The sequence below is a fragment of the Hylobates moloch genome, unplaced genomic scaffold (genome assembly GCF_009828535.3).
Source record: "Hylobates moloch isolate HMO894 unplaced genomic scaffold, HMol_V3 SCAFFOLD_5, whole genome shotgun sequence".
NCBI classification, from domain to species: Eukaryota; Metazoa; Chordata; class Mammalia; order Primates; family Hylobatidae; genus Hylobates; species Hylobates moloch.
Genome location: NW_026652280.1, coordinates 136,898,845 through 136,921,327, shown reverse-complemented (window position 1 = coordinate 136,921,327; position 22,483 = coordinate 136,898,845). Strand labels below are relative to the sequence as shown.

General features: G+C 37.7%; 2 protein-coding genes across 5 annotated transcripts in view; one reads left to right on the top strand and one right to left on the bottom strand.

Annotated features, from left to right (window-relative positions):
- Positions 1-22,483, top strand: part of LRRC8C (leucine rich repeat containing 8 VRAC subunit C) — a 98,180-nt gene that overhangs the window by 18,668 nt on the left and 57,029 nt on the right. The window lies entirely within an intron of this gene.
- On the bottom strand, positions 21,746-21,994 carry LOC116469796 (cytochrome c oxidase subunit NDUFA4-like). Its single transcript, XM_032155421.2, has one exon. The coding sequence runs from the start codon at positions 21,992-21,994 to the stop codon at positions 21,746-21,748; it is 249 nt and encodes an 82-aa protein (XP_032011312.1).

Sequence of the window (22,483 nt, the reverse complement as noted above, 5' to 3'; positions counted from 1 at the left end):
TGATATTACACAGCCAGTAAGGCCAATAAGTTAACATCTTTGTGGAAGCTTTGTGAAATCCTTGAAGCTATGTTTTTTATTGCTTCTTTCACACTAGAAGTAATTTTTATAGTACTTTCCTCTCAGCTTGTCTACTCCAAGGCCAGAACTCAGAGAGTATCTAATTTATCTCCATCAGATTTTGCCTCTAGTACTTGTAACTGTGGTAACCCTATTTTCTTGAGGATGCTTTTTTCCCTCCTCAGATTCTTATCCTGCTAGATAGTTATATTCCGTACTGCCTAAAAAGTTGAGATTCTTTTGACCATAGAGTAGATACCAGACTAGTATCCAGGGAGGATGTTCTGTGCATTGCTACAATTTATGTAGTGTAGCATTAGTACCTTAATAGGATTTTCATGTCAAACTAAATTTATCTCTAAATGTGACACTTTGGGCACAGCATGTTAGAAATTAGGTTTATTGATGGCTGGGTGCAGTGGCTCCTGCCTGTAATCCCAGCACTTTGGGAGGCCTAGGCAAGCGGATCACCTGAGGTCAGGAGTTCGAGACCAGCCTGGCCAACATGGTGAAATCCCACCTCTACTAAAAATACAAAAATTGGCCCGGCACAGTGGCTCACACCTGTAATCCCAGCACTTTGAGAGGCTGAGGTGGGTGGATCACGAGGTCAGGAGTTCAAGACCAGCCTGGCCAAGATAGTGAAACCCCATCTCTACTAAAAATACAAAAATTAGCCAGGCATAGTGGCACACACCTGTAATCCCAGCTACGCAGGAGGCTGAGGCAGAGAACTGCTTAAACCCGGGAGGTGGAGGTTGCAGTGAGCTGAGATCGCGCCACTGCACTCCAGCCTGGACGACAGAGCAAGACTCCATCTCTGATTGTTGGTGTACCCTGTAACCACTACTCAAAAGTCTCAATAATCGAAGGAAATTGATTTTTTTTTTTTTTTTTTTTTGCAAGACCTAGCTGGGAGCACAGGCACACACCACCACACCTAGCTATTTTTTGTGGAGACAGGGTTTCTTCATGTTGCCCAAGCTGTTCTCAAACTCCAGAGCTCAAGTGATCCACCTGCCCTGCCTCACAAAGTGCTGGATTTATAGGCATAAGCCACCATGTCCAGCTGGGAGGACATATTCTTAATGAACCTATACAAATAGCTACATTACCAGGAGCAGTAAAGTGTCCCAATGTGTATAGTAATGACTGCTGTTCTGCATAGTTTTGTGGACTAGGCAAACCTGTTTATGTCCCATTTTATAGAGAATTGTAGATTCCATGATAGTGGAGTTATATACAAAAAGTTGTGTTGCTTTTAAGTATGGTAAGAATAAGTAAGGTTTATGTAAATGATCATTAACAAAAATGAGTTGTGTTTTTATAAGTTTACCTCTTTAAAATTCAATTTTGAAAGGATTTTTAGGTTCTCCTGGGTATTCACTAGTTTATTGTCACAGCTTTTCCTGTTATTTCATACAGGATGTTTTCCTTCATAGTGATAGAATACTAGAAATTTTGTGAGTTCCGGAATTCTAAAGCATGTGCTCATGCTGCGTAGTATTCTAAGGAATATAGTCCCTCACCCTCTAAAACTGGGCTTCTGACATATACGGTACTATTTGATAACATACCAATCAAACATTTGAATTTTGATATAGCTGTAGGCATAATCAATAATCAGAGATGTTTAAGTTATAATTTTTTTGTTTCAAGTTTTTAAAAAAGATAACCTACAAATGCACTGAAATAACCTACTAAATTAAGGGTTAGAGATCATAATCTAAGAAGAAAAATGGGCTTATCAAATACCTTTCAAAAAATAAAACATCAATGGTAGGATAGCTTTGTATCAATTAACTCTTGAGTTTATAACAATTATAAACTGACCAAAATATAAAACCCCACTATTTTTTATTTAGTTTATTTATTTTGTTGAGACAGGGTCTCGCTCTATTGCCCAGGCTGGAGTGCAGGGGCATGATCTCGGCCCACTGCAACCTTCACCTCCCAGGCTCAGGCAGTTCTCCCACCTCAGCTTCCTGAGCAGCTGGGACTACAGGCACGTGCCACCGCACCTGGCTAATGTTTGTATATTTAGTAGAGACAGGGTTTTACCATGTTGCCTACACCTGCTGCCTGCTGTGGCCTCCCAAAGTGCTGAGATTACAGGCATCAGCCACAGTGCCCAGACAAAACCCCACTATTTAAAGGCATGGGAATGCAACCAAATCAAGTAGAAATGGAGGGGAACTGATTCCTTGACAGAAAGAGACTCCACTGGGTGAGATTTGAGTTCTGACTTTTCTCCTGAAACCAGTACCCAGTCCATATGGTCTACAGCTACTAACTGTCATACCTGACACTGCAGTCATACTGACTTGAAAATTCCGAAGGTGGAGTTTGAGCCTTGCTCTGTGGTTGGAAAGTGAAGGGGAAATCCTAGGGGGAAAAAGTCACATAAAAGAGATTGCCCCCAAATCTGCATATAAACTCTTACCAAATCTTTACCTGACCCCAGAAGTGCTCAAGAGGAGTTAGGCTCCATGTAAGTCTAAACCCCTGAGCAGCAGGAAGCCTAAAATGCTTGAGCAGACATTTTAGCTGCTGCCCACCTTAGAGAAGACAGTTTAGTTTCAGTATAACCGAGTCAATGGCCTGCTACCGCTAAAAATCAGTACTTTTCAAAGGGAAATAATAGACTACAGAGCTTCCATACTGTGTCATCCAGAATATCCAGGATAAAATCAGACTAGTAGGCATGAAAATGCACAGGAAATATAACTCATTATCAAGACAAAATACAGTCAATAGAAATTAACTTCAAGATGATCCAAATGTTAAAGTTAGCAAATAATAAATTTTAAAACTATTATAGTATTGTGAAAAGAAAATACAGTCATAACGAATTAACAGATGAGAACTCTCAGCAAAGAAATGGAAATTATAAAAAACAGTAAAATAGAAATTCCAGAATGAAAAATCCACTGGATGAGCTTAACAGCAATTGGAGGTAGCGAAGTAAGGAGTAGAGAATTTAAACATGTATCGATAGAAATAATATAATCTGAACAATAGAGAGAAAAATGATTGAAAAAATTGCACAGAGCCATAATGGCATGTGGGGAAAATGTCAAGATAAGAATGTCCTGGAAAGAGAAGAGAGGAAAAAATGGAGGAAAAAAAGAGAGAAAAAAAAGGAAGAAAGAATGGCCTTACACTTCGCAATTGTGGTGAAAACACATCAACTTACCAATCCGAAAAGCACATTATACCACAAGCAGGTTAAGTACAACAATACCATTCCTGGGTATATTACCACAGTCTAACTACTGAAAACCAAAGATAAGGAGAAAACTATAGAAGCACCTAGAGAAAATTAAAATACATGTCATACAGTATAACAATATGGATGATGAGTGAGTTTTTTTCTCAAAAAAGGACAAAACATTATTATTGAAATGTTAGAGTGTTTTCTCTGAACCCAATAGAATTAAATTAGGAAATAGGAACAATAAGATGTTTAGAAGAGCCTCAAATATTTGTAAATAAAATAAGAAACTTCTACATATCTTATGGGCCAAAGAAAAATTCAGAAAGGTTAAAAATATTTCAAACTGAATGATAAAAATATAACATTGAAATTAATGGGAAAAATAATGAGACATAGCTAAAGCAGGGCATAGGTAGTTTGGTAGGAAGATGATTAGATAGATAGATAGATAGATAGATAGATAGATAGATAGATAGATAGATAGATAGATATGGTTCCTTAGAACTTGATATTCTGTATTATGAAACATTTAATATCAATCATCTTAATTTCCACCACAAGAAGCTGGATTAAATTCCCAAAAACATAGAAAGAAATACTAGATTTAAGAACAGAATAAATGAAATCGAAATCAGATGAGTGACAGAAAAATATTAAATAAGACAAATGTTAGTACTTTGAAAAAGATTAATGAATCTAGCCAAACCATTAAAGAGGTGAGGGGGGAGTGGGAGATGGAGAACCCAGATTACCAATATCAGGAATGAAAGAGGGGTATCACTACAGACCCTACTGACATTAAAAGGATAGCAAGGAAATGTGAAAACTATATGCCAGTACATTTGACAACTTAAGTGGGAAAGTTTCTTGAAAAGCACAATTACAAAGCCTGACAGAAATTTTATTTATAACCAAAAACTTTCCCATAAGGAAAACTTCAAAGGGGATTTAATCCCAAGAATGCAAGGTTGGTTTAACATTCACAAATCAATCACTATAATTCATCATATTAAATGATCATATGGTTTTTCTCCTTTATTATTTCAGTAGTTGCATTCAATATTTTCAGCATCTATTAATGATAAAGATTTTCAAAGATTTTCTATCAATCTCATACACATTTTATTTTAAAATAACCTGTAGCTAGCATCACACTTAATGGTGAAGTTTTGAATGCCTTCCCCTTGAGATCAGAACTAAGCAATTATATCTTCTCTCATCACTTCCGTTCATCATTATACAGGAGGCTGGCCAGTGCGATAAGGATGAAAAAAATTAAAGATTAAAAGAAAAAAGTAAAACTACCTTTCTTTATAAGCTTTGTGGTTAGAAATTGGGATTCCAGATTCTAAGGAATCTACAAAGCAACAACTAAAAATAGTAAGTGCCACACTAACTTGTAATCGACATGCAGATATGTAAAATTTACCAAAAAATCTTACCAGTAAATCTGTTGACAATCACCATATCAGTCAGCCCTTGTATGTGAACATGAATATGATTTTACTTACTCTGAAAGGATATTTAATAACATGATAACATTAATAATATTTTACCTGTTAATTTATCTTTACCTGACAGCTTTCCCCATAATGTGAGTGCAATAAACAGAACTGCCTACTGTTGACCTAATTAAGGATTAAGGAACAAATCAATTAAAACTGATTATTTCTAGCCTCTCTTTCTTGTAAGTACCATATGCTGGATTATAGGAGACAAAGCAAATCTTTGGTGCTACCTAGATGCTATTATGTATCAAACATGGATTGGGGTATCAAAGCGTCTCCTCCTTTTTATATAGTTCCAAATTAGGAACATGATCTTAAAGGAAGGCAGCATTTTAAAATGTTGTCAGATAAGAATGCAGATGCCCAGGGAATTGAGAAGGTCATGGTGTTGCCTAACTTATTTACTAATAACTATATCAGAAAGTACATAAGAAATGTTAGAATTTTAATTTCTCTAGAGGTCAGGAATCTTTATTATTCTTGTTTCATTTCGGTATTTTGAAATACTAAAAAGCAGCACAAAAGCATGAAATCGACTTGCCACTTCTGAAAGAACACATTTGGGTTGGGTGAGAAAAAATATATAACTTTTACTCTCTGGGTACAATATACGGTAAGTAAATAACTTCACAGATTTATTTCTAGAAAAGGTCATCTCGAAAATAATTTTTCTTTTTGAGTTATCAGTTATCTATCCTACTTAGCTACTTCAAAAAAATTAATTTTATCTCAAGATGTGTTATTTTTCATACAAATCACACAGGCCAAACAATGGTGTGTGACGATTTTTAGTGTTAAACGTCAGTTTTTAAAATAAAATTACTAAAGTGGGAGGATCACTTGAGCCCAGGAGTTCAAAACCAGCCTGGGCAACATGGTGAGACCCATCTCTACAAAAAATAAAAATTAAAAAAATTAGCCGGGCATGGTGGCTCATGCCTGTGGTTCCAGCTACTCTGGAAGTTGAGGCAGGAGGATGGCTTGAGCCCAGGAGACTGAGGCTGCGGTGAACTATGTTTGCAACACTGCACTCCAATCTGGGTGACAGAGCAAGACCCTGTCTCAAAAATAAATAAAATTAATTTTATAAAGCATGTTATGAAATAAGATTATAGTCTTATTTGAATATTATGAACAAAATATGTTTATAGATCTAACACATAGGTTAAAACTATTGTATAAGTATTTTGCCAAAGATTATTCATTGAATTCCTAATTTTAATGTTAGCCCCTGTCTTAAAATTATCTTAAATTATAATTTAAATTACCATTTAAAATAATACAATTACTGTTCGTATTCAAAGCCTGTAAGAGAAATACAACATCCCATGATTTAACATTACTGCCACATTGCCTAAAATTTACAACCATTAAAGAACAGACACTAGTTATAATTCATTGTTGTTGGGTACATCTACAGTCTTAAATTTTTAGTATAAATAATAACCAACCATCTGACCTATGAGACAAATATAGGGAAGTTAATATCTTGTAGTTTAATACACATTGTATCAGAGAACAGACAGGTGAACCAAAATACATGAATGAATTGCACAAACTAAAATACATTTTTGACAGCTTTATTGAGATATAATATACAAACCACATATTTGTTTACAGTATACAATTCAATAGCTTTTAGCATAATTATAGAATTGTGTAACTATCACCATAATCTAATTTTAAAACATTTTTATCACGCCGAAAAGTAACATCTATGCATTAGCTATTACCCCTGCTCCCCATCCTCTACTTCTCCCAACCTCTAAACAGCCATTACTGTGTTTTTGTCACAATAGATTTGCCTGTTCTGGACAGCTCACGTAAGGATATCAAAAATACGTGTTTTTTGTGACTAGCTTCTTTCACTTAGCATACATTTAAGGTTCATTAATGTTGTGGCATATATCAATGCCCCACTGCTTTGTCAAATAATATTTCATAGTCTCAACATACCACATTTTGTTTATCCATCCATCAGTTAATGGGCATTTTGGTTGTTTTCACCTTTTAGCTTTTGTAAATCATTCTTTTATGAACGTTCATGTATATATATTTGAGTACCTGTTTTAAATTCCTGGGGTATTCCCCTAGGAATAGAATTTCTGGGTAATATGATAAGTCTGTGTTTGACATTGTGATGTAAATGAGGTATAATTTTTGCCTCCTATCCCTAACTAAAATAAAATCGATGCTAAGGCATTTAACTGTCTTTTTAATGACGTTTAACAAACTAATTTGTCTAAGCATTAATCACTACTGGAATATCAATTGAACTTCAAATTTTATATAATTCATAGTTGTTTGCAAAGTACTATTAAAGCACTAGTAAATCTCTTTACATTTTGGATTAAAAGTTCTAGTTAAATATAGAAAGAGCTGCTGAAAGCTGACAGGGTAGCTAGTTGCATTTTTGTTGTTCTTGTTCCTTATCCTTAGTGACCTGTACACCATCCATTAACTCCAAACATTCCTTCTGTGCATTTTTCCCCTCTTTTTGTTGTGTGTCCAGGAAAATATTTTTTTAAGTTTTTCTTATTCTAGATATAAATAACTGCTATTAGTTTCTGTCTAGAAAATGTGAACTCCATCTATTTGAAAAACTTCACAGTCATGCTAATTTCTCTCTGAAAGGAAGTAAAGTTATTTTACCTCCTGGAGGTAAATAAAACACCTTTCCTTGAAACATTCTTTCAGGCACTACTATTTTTTTTATTATTATTATACTTTAAGTTTTAGGGTACATGTGCACAATGTGCAGGTTTGTTACATATGTATCCATGTGCCATGTTGGTGTGCTGCCCCCATTAACTCGTCATTTAGCATTAGGTGTATCTCCTAATGCTGTCCCTCCCCCCTCCCCCCACCCCACAACAGTCCCCGGAGTGTGATGTTCCCCTTCCTGTGTCCATGAGTTCTCATTGTTCAATTCCCACCTATCAGTGAGAACATGCAGTGTTTGGTTTTTTGTCCTTGCGATAGTTTACTGAGAATGATGTTTTCCAGTTTCATCCATGTCCCTACAAAGGACACGAACTCATCATTTTTTATGGCTGCATAGTATTCCATGGTGTATATGTGCCACATTTTCTTAATCCAGTCTATCGTTGTTGGACATTTGGGTTGGTTCCAAGCCTTTGCTATTGTGAATAGTGCCGCAATAAACATACGTGTGCACGTGTCTTTATAGCAGCATGATTTATAGTCCTTTGGGTATATACCCAGTAATAGGATGGCTGGGTCAAATGGTATTTCTAGTTCTAGGTCCTTGAGGAATCGCCACACTGACTTCCACAATGGTTGAACTAGTTTACAGTCCCACCAACAGTGTAAAAGTGTTCCTATTTCTCCACATCCTCTCCAGCACCTGTTGTTTCCTGACTTTTTAATGATCGCCATTCTAACTGGTGTGAGATGGTATCTCATTGTGGTTTTGATTTGCATTTCTCTGATGGCCAGTGATGATGAGCATTTTTTCATGTGTTTTTTGGCTGCATAAATGTCTTCTTTTGAGAAGTGTCTGTTCATGTCCTCTGCCCACTTTTTGATGGGGTTGTTTGTTTTTTTCTTGTAAATTTGTTTGAGTTCATTGTAGATTCTGGATATTAGCCCTTTGTCAGATGAGTAGGTTGCGAAAATTTTCTCCCATTTTGTAGGTTGCCTGTTCACTCTGATGGTAGTTTCTTTTGCTGTGCAGAAGCTCTTTAATTTAATTAGATTCCATTTGTCAATTTTGGCTTTTGTTACCATTGCTTTTGGTGTTTTAGACATGAAGTCCTTGCCCATGCCTATGTCCTGAATGGTATTGCCTACGTTTTCTTCTAGGGTTTTTATGGTTTTAGGTCTAACATGTAAGTCTTTAATCCATCTTGAATTAATTTTTGTATAAGGTGTAAGGAAGGGATCCAGTTTCAGCTGTCTACATATGGCTAGCCAGTTTTCCCAGCACCATTTATTAAATACAGAATCCTTTTCCCATTTCTTGTTTTTGTCAGGTTTGTCAAAGATCAGATAGTTGTAGATATGCGGCATTATTTCTGAGGGCTCTGTTCTGATCCATTGATCTATGTCTCTGTTGTGGTACCAGTACCATGCTGTTTTGGTTACTGTAGCCTTGTAGTATAGTTTGAAGTCAGGTAGCGTGATGCCTCCAGCTTTGTTCTTTTGGCTTAGGATTGACTTGGTGATGTGGGCTCTTTTTTGGTTCCATGTGAACTTTCAAGTAGTTTTTTCCAATTCTGTGAAGAAAGTCATTGGTAGCTTGATGGGGATGGCATTGAATCTATAAATTACCTTGGGCAGTATGGCCATTTTCACGATATTGATTCTTCCAACCCATGAGCATGGAATGTTCTTCCATTTGTTTGTATCCTCTTTTATTTCATTGAGCAGTGGTTTGTAGTTCTCCTTGAAGAGGTCCTTCACATCCCTTGTAAGTTGGATTCCTAGGTATTTTATTCTCTTTGAAGGAATTGTGAATGGGAATTCACTCATGATTTGGCTCTCTGTTTGTCTGTGATTGGTGTACAAGAATGCTTGTGATTTTTGTACATTGATTTTGTATCCTGAGACTTTGCTGAAGTTGCTTCTCTGAATAGACCAATAACAGGCTCTGGAATTGTGGCAATAATCAATAGCTTACCAACCAAAAAGAGTCCAGGACCTGATGGATTCACAGCCGAATTCTACCAGAGGTACAAGGAGGAACTGGTACCATTCCTTCTGAAACTATTCCAATCGATAGAAAAAGAGGGAATCCTCCCTAACACATTTTATGAGGCCAGCATCATCCTGATACCAAAGCCCGGCAGAGACACAACCAAAAAAGAGAATTTCAGACCAATATCCTTGATGAACATTGATGCAAAAATCCTCAATAAAATACTGGCAAACCGAATCCAGCAGCACATCAAAAAGCTTATCCACCATGATCAAGTGGGCTTCATCCCTGGGATGCAAGGCTGGTTCAACATACGCAAATCAATAAATGTAATCCAGCATATAAACAGAACCAAAGACAAAAACCACATGATTATCTCAATAGATGCAGAAAAGGCCTTTGACAAAATTCAACAATGCTTCATGCTAAAAACTCTCAATAAATTAGGTATTGATGGGATGTATCTCAAAATCATAAGAGCTATCTATGACAAGCCCACAGCCAATATCATACTGAATGGGCAAAAACTGGAACCATTCCCTTTGAAAACTGGCACAAGACAGGGATGCCCTCTCTCACCACTCCTATTCAACATAGTTCTGGAAGTTCTGGCCAGGGCAATCAGGCAGGAGAAGGAAATAAAGGGTATTCAATTAGGAAAAGAGGAAGTCAAATTGTCCCTGTTTGCAGATGACATGATTGTATATCTAGAAAACCCCATTGTCTCAGCCCAAAATCTCCTTAAGCTGATAAGCAACTTCAGGCACTACTCTTTTGCCCAGGATGGTGGAGGAACTATCTTGACAGGCTGTAGATTCTATCTGTTTTGGTCTATTTAGAGATGTTCTTTTAATTCACTGTCACCCAGACTTGGCAGAAATTTCCTTTAACTCTTTCTTGTCACACACCTGTGAAATCCCCCAGGCAGATTTCCCCTCCTCTCTTTGTTTCAAAGTGAATTCATTTGTTTAATGAGATGTTCTTCAAAACACAGGACAAACTTTTGTGACCCCTTTAACTTTCATTCTTAAAGGCATTCTAAGCAAATGAGAAGCTCGCATTCTAGTAGTTGAGTCCTAGGTACTCAAAGGACTCACTGACCAAAAATACAGAACACTATAAATAACTGTTTTCAGACACAGAGAATTGTGCAGGAAACCTCTGAACCCATTCCTATAGGATATAATTTTAACTGTTCAACAAATGTAAATACTGATACAATATATACAAAAACCCACTGCAGGCAAAACACAAAATAACTTAAGATTTCTGTGAATGTTGTCATAGGATAATTTTCAAAAAGTTAAACATGACTCTTAAATATAGAATGAACAGTCAAAGATTTATTTAACTCATAAATGAGGGAGCCAGCAGGATGGCAAAACTGGTACAAAGAGTGTTCAAGGAATTATTTTTGAAAGGAATGTTAGAATAACATTGCTAGATATAAAACTAGTAATGTCCTTCAGGGAAATAAAACCCATAATGTTTGGAGTTTTCTTTTCTACCAGCCAAAAATCTGTAAGACTGGAATTTAATCAGTAGAAATTAGCAAGTAAAAAAAAAAAAAAAAGGTATATTTCCCCAAGTAATCCATGGGTGGGCCAATTAAATAATTATTCAGTATTACATTGAAAGGATATATTGCTTTACCTTTCCCTCATTTCCAAGTTTTGAATACTTTTTGAAACAATGTACACTTGCTCATCCTAAATGTTCTTTTTAAGGGCTTTGGTTGTTTCTTAGTAATATAATAACATTAAGCCGTAGAATGTGTCAAATACAAAACACTGGTGGTGGAAATCTTCAAACTTAGAACATGGGTTCTAGGAACAGAAGTTTTGGGTTCTACAGTTCCACACTTACATCCCTCCAATATCAAATACTGCTCTGATTTCACCCTGGGGAAGGAGTCCTGTTTTAACTCCAACCCCAAGTTCAACCACTTCTTAGACCTCAAACAGCTCTCCAAGCTCTCAGCTTAGATGGCAAGTCATTTTAAGCCCAGTAGAATGGGAGTGCTTTCAGATGGCCGTTAGACATTGACATTCAAGTGCTCAAATTGCCATATAAAAAAAAAAATCCAGCGATCAAGAAGCATAACACAATGGGTAACAATAGCATATATGCCATGAAGTACCTTGATCCAGAGGCTGACAATAACTCTGTTTCTCTTGAGGTGAGCAGGTCTCCAAGGGACTTCTGAGAACCATTGCAACAGGAATTGACAAGCTGTGGCCCATGCAGTTTGAGTTAGTGCAACCTGTTTTGGTATGGCCCACTCGCTGAGATTGCTTTTCTATTTTTAAAGGATTGTTTAAATTTTTTAAAAAGAATATGCAACATAGGCCAGGCGTAGTGGCTCATGCCTGTAATCCCAACACTTTGGGAGGCCGAGGTGGGCAGATCATGAGGTCAGGAGATCGAGACCATCCTGGCTAAAACGGTGAAACCCTGTCTCTGCTGAAAGTACAAAAAATTAGCCGGGCATGGTGGCGGGCGCCTCTAGTCCCAGCTACTAGGGAGGCTGAGGCAGGAGAATGGCATGAACCCGGGAGGTGGAGCTTGCAGTGAGCTGAGATCGCGCCACTGCACTCCAGTCTGGGTGACAGAGTGAGACTCTGTCTCAAAAAAAAAAAAAAGCAACGTAGACCACATATGATTTATAAACCCTAAGTATTTGCTTTCCCTCCCTTTATAGGAAAAAGTTTATGGATCCTTGCATTTTAAAAAAGATTGACAATTTACTTGTTAGTGTGTGTTAAAGCTTTATAATAAACTTGCTGTAAGGGAAGAGTTTGTTAGTAGGCTAATTCAGAGATTTGCTCTTGATAGGGACATTTTGTAGCAAAAGAGAATGGTTAGAAAAATTACTAGATTTGACATCAAAATAAAACAATATTTTGTTAAAGGTCACTAAATTCTTGGTTGACAGCTGGTCAACTGCATGGGTCATATCTAATTTCCTAAAATAAGTCCTAGTGTCATTAAAGTTCATGAGAATCAATTACAGAAGCATTTTGTCAGGAACACTCATTTCTTTCTGAGAGGAGGTTGTAAGCAATATCACACAAACAGGTTTGGGACTATTTTTCTTTTTCAAGGCAATGTAGTATATTTTTAAAAGCATACACTGGAGTGCTGGGGTGCAGTAAAAGAAAAGTAAAACTGTAGGAATCTTTTGATGCCACACTAACTCATACCTTGTTGGAATTTAGATACACAATAAAATATGAAGATAAAACACTGGGAGAAGAATCAGAAGACCATCACAGAGTGGGTTATAGCATTGAAAACAGGATCTATGTGGGAAAGATGAAAGGAATTGAGATACTGCTGCTAAGATGGGGTCCAGGAAAAAGTTAGTAATTATTTCCAGGGGTATGAAAAGGTCTCTGAATCTGAGGAGAAATTTTGCATCTCTTCTGAAAAGAGATAAGAGTTTAACCTGCTGCACAAAGATTTTGGTGGTTAAGAATAATAATTTTCAAGCTTCAAGTAATCAACCTTTTCACAAATTTTCATAGTGGCTGGGTCTCTGGGATATCTTAAAAATAGAACAGAGTTGGGGCTCTCTGTCATGGGTTTAGCGTGGTCTTGCCTGAAGGTTTAGTCAGATAACCCCTTATGATCAGTCTTGCATTATCATTTAAGACCACACTAGGTACAAGGCTCTCAGCGGTGGATCAAAGGGAAAATAAAAGAGGACCACACTGGGTGCAGATTACCAGATCCACTGGCTTTCTAGGGGATTAAAAAGAAAGCCACTGTCCCAGAGGACTTACTGTATGACAGAAGGATAGGGTAAACAAATATATAAGTGGCAAGTTATGGGGTCGCAGTATCACAGGAGAAGGGGGAAGTCGTTGCAATATATAAACATCTGAAAAGGGACACAATTAAAAATACAGCTCATAAGGCAAAGATCTGGAGGAGGTGGGGAGACACAGATATCTGCGGAGGAGAGGTCTGAGAAGAGGGGACAGCAAATATAAATATATTCCCCTGGCATGATGGAGGAACAGCAAAAAGGCCAGCGTGGGTGCACAGCTCTGAGCAATGGGGAGAGTGTTCATTAAGAGAGGGTGCTGTAGGCTTATGAAGCGTCTTGTCCACCTCTACTCTGAATGAGATGAGGAACCATTAGAGAGTTCTTAATCTGACTTGAGTTTTCAAAGGATCACTCTGGCTGTGGTATAGAGCAATCATTAGCCAACCTTTTGGTCTCAGGGCATTTGTACTCAAATTCCAAAGAGCTCTAACCCCTCAGAGCTCAGAAATGTAAATCTGATTATTTATTTATTTATTTTAAAATAACAATAATGCCACTGAATGTTAACACAAGTAACATATGTTTTGAAATTATATTTTCCAAAACAAAAGAACAAAAAGATGTCAGTGTTTAAGTTTTTGCAAATGTCTTTAATGTCTGGCATTCAGTCTGTTCACTGTCGTGTATCATGTAGCCTCTAGAAAGCTTCACTGTGCATTCACCAGACAATGAATTTAAAAGGCCAATAATGTTTAGTATTCTTGTGAAAATAGTTTTGACCTCACTGATTCCCCAAAAAGGCACACTGTGAGAAACAATGGTAAAGAGTGGACTAACTGTAAGAGACAAGGATGGAACCTATTGTAATAAACCAAATGAGACATGCTGGTGCCTTGGATTATAGCACGAGAGGTAGGGAGAACTGGTTAGATTCTAGATAGATTTTAAAGATTGAGCCTACAGGTTTTGCTAACAGAATAGACCTGAATGTAAGAGAAAAAAATTAAAAATTGACTCCAAGGTTTTGACCCAGAGGAACTGCAAAGATGGATTTCCTATGTACTGAAATATGGATGGTTGTGGAAATAGCAGATTTGGGGTGAAATGAAGAATTATTTTGGGCTTGTTAATTTCAATCCAGCAGTATCACTACTAGGTATCTACCCAAAGGAAAATAAATCATTATATCAAAAAGCTACCTGCACTTGTATGTTTATCGCAGCATCATTCATAACAGCAAAGATATGGAATCAATCTAAGTGTCCATCAATGGATGACTGGATAAAGAAAATGTGGTATATATACACAATGGAATATTATTCAGCCGTAGAAAAGGATGAAATCATGTCTTTTGATGGATAGACATGATAGAACATGGATAAAACTGGAGGCCATTTTCTTAAGTGAAACAACTCAGAAACAAATAGTGCATGTTTTCATTGAGAAGTAGGAGCTAAATAATGTGAACACATGGACGTAGAGTGGAATAATAGACATTGGAGACTTGGAAGGATAGAAATGAGGAGGCAGGTAAGGGATGAGAAATTACTTAATCAGCACAATGAACATTATTCAGGTGATGGTTATGCTAAAATCCCAGACTTCACCACTACCCAGTATAGCCATGTAGCAAAATTGCACTTGTACCTTTAAATTCATACAAAAAAAGAGAAATGTCTACTAAACATCCAGTTGGAAATGTCAAGTCAGCAGCTGGATATTTAAGTCTCAATTCGGGAGATGGATGTCTTACTCCCTTTATATTCCTCAATACTTTTTAAGGAGAGAATACATAAAAATAAATGTTCTGTGTCCTTCTATGTCTGAAATACACTATTTATTCTACTCTCAAATTTGAAAGTTAGTTTGGTTGGGTACTAAACTCTACATTGACAACCACTTTCACTAAGAATTTGAAGGCTTTTTACAACTATTTTCTGGCATACAATATTGTTGGTGAAAAGTGTAATACTGATCTGATTTTTGTTTCTTTGTATGCACGCTTTTACCCTCTATTTGCTGCCTCCTCCAAGCTTTTAGCATCTTCTCATTATCCCCAATGTTCATGACAGTATGGGTCTTTATTAATTCATTGTGTGCTAGCACTTTAGTAAGCCTTTTTTTTTTTTTTTTTTTTTTTTGAGACAAGGTCTTGCTATGTTGCCCAGACTGGATTTGAACTCCTAGGCCCAAGTGATCCTCCTTCCTCAGCCTTTCGAGTAGCTGGGATTACAGGCATGAGCCACCATGCCCAGCTAGTCAGCCTTTTTAATATGAAGTCTCATGTCCTACAGTTTGGGAAAATTTCCTTGCACTCTCTTCTTGATACCTCTGTGTCATTTTCTCCTTTCACTCTTTAGTTAATTTCCATTATTCAAACATTGAATCTGATGTCTGTATATTATTTTTCCCCATCTGTTTTTTCTACTTTAAGATGAATTTCATCAACATTATCTAACCTTATGCTGATTTTTTCATTATCTTATTTTTAATTTCCAAGTTTTTTCAGTGTGTTTATAAATACAATATCTCCTGCTAGCTCTCTGAGAATATCAATTATAGTTAGGGAGTTTTTAAATGTGAACTCCTGCTCTCTGCTTTACTTTTGGTTTTAATGTGTCTTTATTTGTTCCTTTGATTGTGTATTTGTCTTATTTATATCTGTCTTTCAGTTGGAGGCATTCCTCAAATGACTGATGATCTGTATCTGTATCTTCAAATGTCTTAGTTTGTTTTGTGCTGCTATAACAGAATACCAAGACTGGATAATTTATAATGAATATAAAATTTTGGGCTTACAGTTCTGAAGGCTGGAATCCCAGTATCAAGGTGCAGGCATCTGGTGAGGGCCTTCTTGTAGCATTATCATATGGCAGAAGGCATCACATGGTGGAATGGCAAAGAGCTAAAGAGAGCAAGAGCCAGAGGGGGCAAATCCACTCCCAAGATAACACTAATGCATGCATGAGGGCAGAGCCCTCATGACCTAAACAACTCTTAAAGATCTCCTTACTACCCTTGCTAACATGTATCCCTTACTTGTTTGTTGAAGATGATCAGTACTAAGCCTGCATCCCATCTCAGAGGTGGGGAGGAAGGTATATGGAGGGCTCCTTTAAGGACACAACTCCAAGTTGAGTTCATCTTTTCTGTTTATATGCCATTGGCTAGGACTAAGTCCCACACCATACCTGCCTTCAAGGGGGCTGGAACATGTACTTTATTATTACGTAAAAAGGAGAGGCTAAATACTGGAAAACAAGCAGCTGTGTCTCTGACTGTGATGCTGCCATCTTACAGCTAGAGGTACAAAGAGCACAGGGACATTGTAGTAGCTCACAACAAAGATTCAACATGAGGGCTTTTTCAGTGACCTTTCCTGAATATTGTATGACTCACCTTCCAAGAACTCTCCCTTGAGGGGACATGTTGATCCCACAGATTGCAGCTAGTTTCCTCAGCCTCAGCTGCTCACCATCCTGTAGACCCTATAAAGGCAGCTGTGTTTCTGGATGGCAGCGGTCAAAGGAACAGCCCTTCCATAAGCTGGCGATCTCCACATCATCGGGTCTAACTGCCTGTCAGGTGTGGGGTGGGGACGGGCCCTTGCTCTTAAACACCTGTTCATTAACTTTATCATTATTGGTCTTAGCTATAGAGGCTTTCTTAAAACTTCGGGTCATGCTCCAGAGATGCTAGATACTGAGTAAGCTCAAAGAGTCACATAGTCAGTGGAGAATCTAGTAGAAATGCACATTTGAGACCTCTGGGTTTCCAGGCATGTAATTCAAGCATTGGGGCAGGTTGGCATTTCACAGAGTTTGGTTTCTATATATCCATGCAACAAGCATAGGTAACACATGGAGTTAGAGATAATTGATTGGGAGGAATTGGCCTGTCTTGAGGCAATGGAAAAAATAGCAAATGTTTTCAAGAGGACACCACAATTTGGGGGTCCTGTTCAGCACTTTCCGTGAACAGCAGATATAGTGGAACATACAGTAAATTGGATTTTTTAGAATCCAGAAGATTCCCAAGAGAAAAGCCTAGCTAATTTTTTATTCAAAGTTTATTAAACAATACAACATTGTTCTAAAAAGCAAGAAGTCAGGAAATATTTTCTTTGAGTTTGTTATCACCAGGTGAGTGCAGTGGCCTGATCTGGTCATGCAAGTCGGCCTCCTGATCCAGCCTTCTCCTTAGCGTGAGCCACCGCGCCCGGCCAATATTTTCTTAATTAAATAATGTAGTTGACAGTTTTCACATTTACTGCCAGCTACTTATCCAAGTGTGCATGATTCAAAGGGGTTAAATAACCTGCCCAAAGTCACTAGCTAATAGCCATAGAGCTAGATTTCCAACCCAGGTCTTTCTGGCTATAAAACATACATTGTAACTGTTTCATTATATTATACTAAATGGTGAGTAGAGATGGCTTCCTTTTATTTTTATTTTTTAGATTAATGTGGCCGCTTATGACTAAACTCAGAATTCTGAAAATGCAGATGTCCAATGAGGTAATATTATATACATCTAAGGCAATAACAGTAGTCTTTTTTGTTTGTTTTACTGTTGACATATATTGCCTTGGACTAAGGATCTCATATCATCCTAAGTGTACAAAACTGTAATCAGTTCACAGGAAAAGAATTTGTACAAAATTAAAATTTTGTATTAAAGTGCTATTACTATATTGTTGGTATCCTAAACAGGAACATATCCTGTCTTTATGAATGGTTTGCCTAACGTGGTAGTGAGCCCAGGAAGTAGTGACCATTGTGGTTTAGAAGATGCTTAGTATGGCTGGACATGGTGTCTCACACCTGTATACCCAACACTTTGGGCGGCTGAAGCAGGCGGATCACAAGGTCAGGAGTTCGAGACCAGCCTGGCCAGTATGGTGAAACCCCGTCTCTACTAAAAATACAAAAATTATCTGGGCGTGGTAGCACACGCCTGTAGTCCCAGCTACTTGGGAGACTGAGGCAAGGGGATCGCTTGAACCCGGGAGGCAGAGGTTGCAGTGAGCTCAGATCGCGCCACTTACTCCAGCCTGGGTGACAGAGTGAGACTCCGTGTCAAAAAAAAAAAAAAGATGATGCTTAGTATAATGAAAAATTACTAAGAATTTCTGAAAAATTTTCAGGGGACCTATTCTTCAAAGGAAGGGAAAAAATTTTAAACCTGAACTGGAGTCGTGTACATATTAGAATATTTTGTAAACAAAAACATAGTTGATCAGATGTGTCATTAATGTTAAGCAGCAGATTGACTTCCAGAGGATCTCAGGAATGAAGTGTATGACTGTGTGTAACTTTACATTTACTCAGCTGGACTAAGATTTTTTTTTTAATTGAAATATACCATGCTTTCAAAAAGCCCCCTTGTGTCACATCCAAGAGCAGAATAGGTTCCTTATGTAAGGAAACCACAAATCTTGAAAACAGCAGTTTTCCTTGATGTTCTTTGGCCACACTACTGTTTGGTTTAACTAGCGTTTCTGGTATTGGAGTTATTTGAGTCTCAGAATGACTTTGCTTAGAATTTTTATATTTCTGCCCGACCTCTTCCTGTTGACATATTTGAACTGAATCAAAATTATTTGAGTGATCATCATAAGCATTGTTAAATATAGCATTTGAAAACAGTCTAAGGGTCTGAAATATTAACCTGTTCGGGTGTGTTTGCTTGGAAACCTGGAATGAAGACTGTTTGAAAATATATTTGTTTTTAGAATATAATCTGAAAAAGGCTTTAAAAATTCTGAGGCTCAGTAAAGTTTTAAAATAGTAATTATTCATATCTCAACATCTCAGATGCCAAGGCATTTTATGTAGTGGAAATGGGTGAGGTGGTAGAATCACTACATTTTAAAAATATGCAGCTATGTCCTCATTTTAAGGAAGATTATACCTAAATACTATTTCTATTTTTATATCAGGATCACCTATGAACAGGATTAAGGAAATCCTCATTATCTTTCCAAAACTATACAATTGATATAAAACTTAACATTTGTGTCATTATTTTTCATTCTGAGTGATAAACTATAAAGTGTTTCTTGAAAATATGTATGTACCATATGCTGAAAACGGGCACATTTCTGACAGGGAAATGAACTACCTGTACTCTCATTTAGCTATTGGGTGAAGTGTAGATTCCACTGTTTAAATTCTTTAAAGTTTATAAGTGCCTGACCAAGAGGCTATAGAGCTAAAAGATTTATAGCCAAAGAATTAGGAGCCACTGCTAATGGAAAAGCAAACAAATTTAAAAGAAAACGTATCTGAGTATGTGCATATTACACTCTAAGTATGATAGATATTTAAAAGTGTCTCTGATGTTATAATGAGAGTTAATAGGAAATTTTAGGTTGTGTCTTCTCCAGTTTGTGTGTGTGTGTGTGTGTGTGTGTGTGTGTGTGTCTGTGATGAAGTCTTACTATGTTGCCCAGGCTGGTCTCAAACTCTGGGGCTCAAGCAGTCCTCCCGCCTTAGCCTCCCAAGTAGCTAGACTGTGTCAGCCCAGCTATCCCAGTTTTTATGAAACACTTCTGTAAAGGAAAATACCCTTTCCTGTTAACTAATTCCTATATTCACTCAAGAAGGAATTCAACTCAGTTTTCAATTGTTTTGTTCTGTTGTCTACAGAATCTTAGGTTTAGTGACTTAGATTGACCAACTCTAAAAACAGATTACCTGGGTTGTACGCAGGCCCCTCTGCTTACTGCTCTGTAACCCCAGGCAAGATATTGACCTTCCTAAGCCTCCATTTCTTGAGTGAGAGTAGGCTTATAGTACCTGGAGCCCAGAGATAATTTGGGTGTTAAGTAATGTAATATGTATGATGTGCCTGACACTTCTAAGTACACAGTAAACCTTAGCTCGTGTTATGATGGAGGTGGGCTTTTCCTTTATACATAAAGAGAACTTCATTTTACAGTAACAGTAATTAACTTACTGTTAATAAAACTGTCAATAAAATGGTAATGAACTGTTACTATAAAATAAAACACTTATAAACATGGACCCCATCAGAACTACAGTTTTAATGTTCAAAGCATCATCTACATTGAGAAACTGTTTTGAGAGGTAAATCATTGCTGTACATGTGGACTAGCTCTGTGTCATGCAAAAGTGTTACTGCCCAGACAACTAGGTCAGGGGCTGGGCATGCCAAAATGAGCAACCTGGTCTCTGCCCTTACAGAATTTACAGTGTGGGAGTGGAGATAGTTGAGAATATAAATAACCCAGGGGAGTGAATGGGTGAACAGAGCAAGTAGGAAAGTGTTGATCTTGGACTGCTTATGAAAATACTCAGCCACGGGCTTCCAAAATAGGACACTGCAGCTGTGGTCTGAGACCCCTTCAAATATTATCCAAGCAGCGTGCTCTTCTTGAGAGAGGGTGGACTATGTAGGGAAGCCTGACAGTCCTGATGTAGTGATCTGGGAATGGGTGGTGTCCAGGTAAGTATTAACCAAAGATGTGATATTAAAATATAAATTCATGGAGTACTGAAATCATTTTAAGTGAGTAAACCCTGCCTTTGGTAGGCCCAGATAAAGCTCTGGTTTTTCCCTAAGACCTCACTTAGTGTGTAGCTGTACTTTTTATCACAAACAGAAGAAACAGATGTTTTGGGGAGAATAGTTCTCAACCTCACCTACATGTTGGACTCACTTGAGGACCTTTAAAACAAAACAAAACAAAAACCTCATGCCTGGGCCCCACCCCAGGGGTTCTGATTTAACTGCACCCAGGCATCAGTGTTTTTAAAACTCTCCAGATGATTCCAACGTGCAGCCAACGTTGCGAGCCACTCTTCCTCCCTGTCCTAGGTTTTATTTCCCACCAGATGTTCCCTAATAAATTTCAGGAGACTAGCTCAGCCAAATTCTGTCAACAGGTTTTCCAATCAGAAGTTGTTAATTTAATCCCAGTCCATGTGTTTTCCCTTTGAAAACGTGCACTTTCTGCATTTCAGTAAGTAATGTTGGCTCCTGGAGAAATACTCATCTTAAGCTCCTAGTGGAGCAAAAGAACCTTCCTCACCCAGCACCCTGCCTCCAGACAGCAAGCTCACCATCAAAACATGATTCACTGTCCTATTTTTCACATCTCCTTGGCATGACCAACCCTCAGATTTCGTCCTGTAACTGTTTATTTGGTCATTTAACAATGGGTTGTTTCTTCCTAAATCTCTCATGCAGCAGTTTAAAGCCTGTAATGTGCAACGTTGAAGCATTTTGTATTTGGCACTGAAGTCTACCCATGGACATCCAGGCTCTGGAATCCTCTGGTAGCCTTTTGTATTCCTTTGCTTGTCTCAATTTACATAGTGTTTCTTTTTCTTTTGTTTTGTTTTCCAAGTTTCAGTTATTTACTAATCAGTGTAATCGCCAATAGATTACATCAACATGATTTCATGCCTTTAGAGGAGAAGTATTTCCTGGTTAAGCGGAAAATTGTGTGGATGGCTTCTGGAAGACCTTCATTCTAAAGCAGCTTTATAGTGAAACATTTGTTAGAAATCTAGACCTTCTTTCTTCAGTTTGCTGTAATCCACATTTACTGAGTAGAACTTGTATTGATTATTGGGAGCCAGTTTGTTCCAGGGCTCTGGAATATTCTTTCTGTCCCAACTAACATCTGGATTGAACAATGCCAGACACAAGAGATACAGTGCTGCTCCAGTACCTCCAGCTCCAATGAATACAAAGAGGGAGATCAAGCTTAGGTGCTTCTTGGACCGAGTGATGATCTGGTGGAGCATGTTTGCTGAAGAGGCCTCCGATTGGAAAGGAGAGAACCAGCCTAGCCACCAGGCTCTGGGCTAAGTAGTATCTCCCTAGTGTTTCTTTATAGGTTCTGTTTCTACCACTTCACTATTTTAATTAACAGATATCTAGTGAATGACAAATATGGGCTAGACACTCTTCTGGGCGTTAGGGACAAAACATTTTGCAAATTGGGCAAAAATTTCTGCCCTCCTGGGACTTGCATTCAAGTGGGAAGAGAGAGAAAAGGAAATGCATAATTAGCTAAAATATATATAGTATGTTCAAAGGTGTTAAGTGCTATGGAGAAAAATAAGGCAGGGCAGGAGGAAAGGGAGTGTTATGGCTGAGATATGGTGTGATATTAAATCGGCTTTGCAGTATTATCTAAACAAGAGGAGGGTAAAGGCTTGGACCAGAGGCGTAGTAATAGAAATGGTGAAAAGTGGTTGCAATCTGGGTAAGTTTCAGCAAGACCTAAAGAA